The following is a 7202-nucleotide window of genomic DNA, read 5'->3' as shown; positions in this document are numbered from 1 at the left end:
CGGAATGAGAGAGTATTTGAATGTCTGCGAGTAGGTGCTGTATTAAACGTTTTGTTGCGGAGTCGCAAGCTCGTTAGAAAGGTTTGTGTATTCATCCGGGCGACTACCAGACGACCTACCCTGTGATAGGGGGACAAGAATACTGCCACCGTGTCCCCTGCGAGTCATGAAAGACGACTAAAATGGGGTGGAACAAGAGAACTAGGAATTACATCTCATGTACTTTACTCTCATATAAGGTCAGGGCAAAATATCTTTTTAATTGACCATCCCCTATTAAGGGAATGAAAGTCTTTGCTTGTATACAGAAGGTTAACGGCTGGTTTGGTGAGTCTGTTCGAAACTGGCGTCGTCTTTATTACTCCGCGGGAAACCATTTACTGAGTACAAATACAGACATACAATGCTCTAGAGTCTAGATAATGATCCTGATTTCCACCGTGCGATTTTATTCAGCTGAGGGAAAACCCTATACTACCCAAAGGGTCATTTGTGAATTCTTGCCTAGTTTTGTATATTTTAAAAGTACTTTTTTCAACCTTGCAGGAAGGAAAGTTTGCACAGACTGAAGATGTCGATCCTCTTCTCTGGTGTTGGCTCGAGCATGACCCACATGGCCGTTGTAAGAGGAGTGCACTTCTGATGTTGGCTGAAGGTCGAGGGAAGTCGGACAAAAGCAGGTTTGCCGTTCTTGCAGCAGGCCAAGTAGTAACGCAGGAGGTCACGATCATCGAGTTCGTCTGCCTCTTCCTTGTAGTAGGGAACTTGTCCTGTGCACAGTTCGTAGAAAACACAACCGAGGGCCCACACGTCCACTTTGCCTCCACTGTATGGGTGCATCTTCGTGTCAATTACTTCCGGTGCCATATACCAAGGAGTACCACCTCGAACTTTAATGTTTCTTTTATAGACATGGGGCGTTCTTCGGGACATTCCAAAATCGATCAGCTTGACAATCTTGTGGTCTGCGCTGAGAACGATGTTTTCGGTCTTGAGGTCCAGATGAGCAAAGTTCTTCAAGTGCACGTATGCCACGGCCCGAACGAGTTGCTCACAGTAGGACGCGACTCTGTCGCCCCAATCTTGGTAAGGCTGCTCCGCGTGTTTGATGACAGCGCTGTCGAGCGTCCCGCCCTCGCAGTACTCCGTGATTATGATGTTTAGTTTGCCTTGTGTCGCCACATCCACAAGACGAACAACATTTGGGTGAGTCAGCTCTGCGAGGGCTTGGATCTCGCTCAGAGATCCCTTGCCTTTGGTCGGGATCTTGGCGACGCAGATATTCCCCGTCGTCTTGTTGGTGACCAATGATGTAACTCCATAACCTCCCGAGCCCAGATGAGATTTAAAAGTGTAATTTTCTTTATAATCAATGGTTTGTTTCCTGCAGTTTTGGGCCTTTACTGGAGGTTCGGTCGGGTCAACGACGGGGTTCGTGGTTCCTCTCGAAGTGCTTCTTGACTTGCGGGGGATGTCTTCCATTTTCTGAGGAGTCAGGCAGCAGCAACAAACCATTGATCTGATCGCGCCGACGAAGAATCGACGAAGTCGGGCAAGTTCGAATTTCCGAAGTGGTGCCATTATTCTGTCGCGAGTCCTGCCTAGTGCCTGACACCTGTGTCTATCAGGGGTCAAAGAAGCGTGGGTGTCAGCACCCACAAAAGTTAGACTCAGATAGGCAGCAATTGTCCTCAATCAAGCAATGACATTTGCATTTTTCCATTCATGATTTTTTCTTTTTTTCCTATTTCTTTTGTGATACATGTTTAGTTTTCTTGTTTATTCCTCATGATGTACCATGTCGTTTAGTTTAGCAGTATGAAGGAATGCTAATAAATATTTTTTGCTGTAATGTGAGAACATGATCATATGATTAAAGGGACCTAACTACTAACAAACCCAGTCAGGACTCAGCCGTCTTATACATCTATTTGACAACCGACGGACAAGCACTCTCTTACCATAGGTAGACTTCAGGACCCAAATTGGTCAAGGAAACTTATTCTCATTGGAATTTCTAGGAATAGAAGAATTTGTGTATGTGTAGGAGTAGGTGTGTGTATTTGTGTTTATGCATGTCTTGTATGTGTACATAATCACATGTGTATTTGTATGTGCATGCCAATGCGTATGTGCATATACTGTACTGCATATGTGTATATGTATGTATATGTGTACCCCATATCCATACATGTACATATAAAAAGACATGCATATAAACATGTATACATAAATACATACATGCATACATACACAAATACATACCCAAATTCATGCATGCCCATGTATATATATATATATATATATATATATATATATATATATATATATATATATATATACATATATATATATATACATAAACATATACATACATATATATATTTATATATATATACATATATATATATACATAAACATATACATACATATATATATTTATATATATATATATATATATATATATATATATATATATATACATACACATTCATTTACACTCATGGTTATATACGTACATACGCACATACATACATTCCTATAATATTACATGCCTGCACCTATACCGTAATTTTTATATCCCACTGGCGAGCATTGCGTAATCACGCCTAACGTATTTTCCCGTATCCCCTCGCCGCGCTTTTGCCTGCGGGAGGCAAGCTTATAGAACGCATGTGCTATACGCAGTTATGGAGCCTACGTGAGTGGCAATTCTATGCGTTAAAGCATTCCTATTTATGTTTTTTGTATACACTGTATGAAGGAGTGATTGTGCCAACAGCACTGTATGGAGCAGAAACATGGAACATAAGAGAGGAAGAGAGAAGGAACTTGAATGTGTTTGAGATGAGGTGTCTGAGAAGTATGATGGGGGTTACTAGGCTTGATAGAGTGAGAAATGAGGAGGTGAGGAGGAGAACAGGGGTGGAAAGGGAGCTGGGAGATAGGGTTGATGAAAGAGTATTAGGATGGTTTGGACACATAGAAAGAATGAGTGAAGAAAGACTAGTAAAGGAGGTATGGAAGGCAGATGTGGAGGGAGTGAACATGAGGGGACGTCCTAGGATGAGATGGATGGATGAATGGGTGAAGGGGGCTTTGGGGAAGAGGGGAATGTCTGTTGAGGAAGGATGGGAGAGGACAGAAGACAGGGGTGAATGGAGAATGGTTGTATATGGAAAATGTTGTGATGCATGAGGAGGAATGGACGGGGGAATGGGGGGTGAGGTAGTTTTGTGTGAGCAAAAATTTTGAGGCAGCCCGAAGGGATTTCTCCCCGTCCTTTCCTTTATATAGGGGGACGGAGAGGGGGGGTCGCCGATTTAATGAAGCGGCCTTGCTGTGGATGTGGTGTATCCTGCGACACTGTTTCTGACCTAGGGCAGTGGACAGGGTGCAGGGATGACCCGTCATCTAGGAGGTGCAAAGATGGGAGGGAGGGTGGAGGGGTGTGGAGTGTTTTCGGGGATGGAGTGGGTGGGAGTGATTTTGTGTCTTGTCCTTTTTGGCTACCTCCCTGGTAAGGGGGAAAAAGCCTTGGTATATGTATGTATGTATGTATGTATGTATGTATGTATACGAGCGTTGTTCCATTGTGTCTAGTGTGTAAAAATTCCTATGGTTATGTGAAAGGGTTAGAAAGTACTTATTTTTTTCCCCTTTTTTTCTTACGAAGTAGCACCTTCCGATAGGAAAGACAAATAGCGATGACCTAAATAATTTTGTTGAGTGATGGTTTGCATCTTATGTGCTGCATCGGAGTCACCGTTGGTAAATATCGTACTAATTCGTTTCTATGTGAAAGTTATGTGTTTGTTATTTTTATGTTTGGTACCATATCACTACTACTTTAACACCGTGGTGGCAGGTGTGATCCTAGTGACGTTTTCAAAAAGAAATGAAATGATTTGGTTGAATACGGCTAACTTGCGACCTGTAAACTCATAATATCATAAGAATGAAGGAGAATGCAAGAGACCATAAGGCTTACACTAGTCAGTTCCATGTCCATTACCACCTGTCATCCCCATCCATAAAGGCGTCTGACCATTTCTTAACACAACCGATAGTATATACAATCGGGTGCGAGGTATAATACATTGTCTTTCATTGCAACATTTTTGTGGGTGCTCGCTGGCCTAATGGAATAGAGCGTCGCTACTTGTGGCGGAGGCCGACTTGACGGTGGTTCGAACCCTGCCGTCAGCGAGTTGGGCTAGGGGTATGGTTCACTAAATTCCACGCTACAAAGTTCCGTCCTGGCCTCCTGATAAGATGAAGTTCTCGACGTTAAACCGAATCATCAGTACAAAGTTTTTGCCATTTCACCCACCTTGACTTAACTAGTTCCTCAGTTCGGCTCTGATCATCAACCACCGTATCAACATAAATAGGCAAATAAAACATAAAATGAAATCAATAAATCGATTAGAAATTGTCGTAACCAATAATGAAATCGGACAAACTAATCTGTGATGAAGATGAGCCTGAGTTTACAGAAACTTATCAGAGAAAATTAACCCTGGAGAGTTGTTTTTCTCAAACTAGTCCCTTTTCAGTATTACAAGAATAAACAGAAAATACGAACTTTGTTTACCATAAATGACCGAATCTTTTCTTTCAATTATTTCTTAAAAAGTAAGTACTATGTCTCCTACATTGCTTCTTATTGGTGAAGGTGGGTGAGGAAGACAGAAATCAGAATCCAAGTTTATTCCTCTGAAGAAGAATTTGTGCGAAACTAGTCAGAAATAAACTTGGATTCTGATTTATGTTTTCCTCACCTACCTTCACCAAGCTGTCACAATACCTCAACATTGCTTCTTATACAAGGCAGTGGGCGGGATACAGGGATGACCTGGAAAAAGAATTAGCCCAAGATAGATATATAAGAATCTTTATAGTAATGTAAGAAATATTCCCAGGAAATTGTATTGATTTGTCAAATTTCAAACGATGTTCTTCCGACAACATTAAATTTATGTGTCATTTTTTATAATCTACTTGTGGATAAAAATGGCTACTAATCTATTTACACTGCTATTAGTTGTGCGAATTATACCTAATGTTTTAGCTAATGTTCTATATACATACATACATATTATATATATTTATATATATATATATATATATATATATATATATATATATATATATATATATATATGCTTTGTTGAAGCCTACAGCAGTAGTAGCATTGTTCAACTTGTAAGAAGTACTCTCGATATTTCAAATGAGAGAGCGGAGGTTATATATATATATATATATATATATATATATATATATATATATATATATATATATATATATATATATATAGTATATATATATATACATATATATATATATACGTATATATATGTATATATACATATATATACACATATATATATGCATATATATACATATATACACATATATATATGCATATATATATATATATATATATATATATATACATATATATATATATACAGCTATTTCCCTCCCGGAAGAGAGCTCAGACCTCGTATATGACCGATCTATGGGTAATGCTGTGACCTTACACATACACACACCCCTAACTCCCCGCCCACGAAAGTTGGAGTAACAACCCGCAGCGCAGCAATACTAAAATTATTTGAGCCCTGGGCGGCATTCATAGTGCCAGCCAGGAACTCTACCAACTGCATCTCGAATGTGTGTGTAGACACACACACACACACACACACACACACATATATATATATATATATATATATATATATATATATATATATATATATGATTTGTGTGACAGAGAACATAAACATAGGGGAAAGTACGGAATCTTAATCACATAAGTGATAAGGATTCCGTGCTTTCCCCTATGTTTATGTTTTCCATCATACAAATAATTTGTCTGAAATGTTTGTCAATATATATATATACATATATGTATATAATTATATATATATATATACATACATACATACATATACCAAGGCTTTTTCCCCCTTCCAAGGGAGGTAGCCAAAAAGGGAAAGGCATAAAAACACTCCCACCCATTTCGTCCCTAAATACACTCCACACCCCTCCCACCCTTCCTCTCATCTGAGCACCTCCTGGATGACGGGTCATCCCTGCACCCTGCCCACCGCCCTGGGTCAGAAGCAGTGTCGCAAGACACAGTACATCCACAGCAAGGCCGCTTCATTTAATCGGCGACCCACCCTCTCCGTCCCCCTTTGCATATAAGGAGAGGACGGGGAGAAATCCCTTCGGGCTGCGTCAAAATTTACTCACACATACTACCCCACCCCCGCGCCCATTCCTCCTCATGCAGTCACAACATCATCCATATACAACCATTGTCCACTCACATCTGTCTTCTGCCCTCTCCCTTCCTTCCTCAACAGACATTCCCCTCTTCCCCAAAGCCCCCTTCACCCCATCCATCCACCTCATCCTAGGACGTCCCCTCATGTTCACTCCCTCCACATCTGCCTTCCATACCTCTTTTACTTGTCTTTCTTCACTCATTCTTTCCATGTGTCCAAACCATCCTAATATTCTTTCATCAACTCTCTCTCCCAAATCCTTTTTCACCCCTGTTCTCCTCCTCACCTCCTCATTTCTCACTCTATCTAGCCTAGTAACCCCCACCATACTTCTCAGACACCTCATCTCAAACACATTCAAACTCCTTCTCTCTTCTTCTCTTATGTTCCACGTTTCTGCCCCATACAGTGCTGTTGGCACAATCACTCCTTCATACAGTCTCCTCTTCGCATCCATTCCCAAATGTCTATTTCTCATTACACTCTTTAAACCACCAAGGCATTTACTCGCTTCTCTCAATCTACATTCTACCTCCACCTTCACTCCACCTTTCCCTGCTACATTTGCACTCAAGTATCTAAAACTATCCACTTCCTCCAGTCGCTCTCCCTTAATGTTCACTTCCAGTCTACTGCCACTTTCACCCCTTGTACATCTCATCACCTTACTTTTACCCACATTTATCTTTAGCTTTCTTCTATCACATACTCTCCCAAACTCTGCCATATATATATATATATATATATATATATATATATATAGAGAGAGAGAGAGAGAGAGAGAGAGAGAGAGAGAGAGAGAGAGAGAGAGAGAGAGAGAGAGAGAGAGAGAGGAGACTGATATAGATATAGATAGATAGATATACACACATGTTTATTCCGATAAAAGACTTGGTAAGATGA

General features: G+C 40.4%; 1 protein-coding gene across 1 annotated transcript; it reads right to left on the bottom strand.

Moving 5' to 3' along the window:
• Positions 1-534: 534 nt before the first annotated feature.
• LOC143023608 (uncharacterized) lies at positions 535-1581 on the bottom strand. Its single transcript, XM_076182195.1, has one exon. The coding sequence runs from the start codon at positions 1579-1581 to the stop codon at positions 535-537; it is 1047 nt and encodes a 348-aa protein (XP_076038310.1).
• Positions 1582-7202: the final 5621 nt, after the last annotated feature.

The sequence above is a fragment of the Oratosquilla oratoria genome, unplaced genomic scaffold (genome assembly GCF_046742065.1).
Source record: "Oratosquilla oratoria isolate Oo_2021 unplaced genomic scaffold, ASM4674206v1 SCAFFOLD52, whole genome shotgun sequence".
Taxonomy (NCBI): domain Eukaryota; kingdom Metazoa; phylum Arthropoda; class Malacostraca; order Stomatopoda; family Squillidae; genus Oratosquilla; species Oratosquilla oratoria.
This window is presented reverse-complemented; position numbering and strand designations above follow the sequence as displayed.

Coding starts and splice junctions, on each gene's coding strand:
- LOC143023608 (XM_076182195.1), bottom strand. CDS start 1,581: ATGGCACCACTTCGGAAATTCGAACTTGCCCGACTTCGTCGATTCTTC.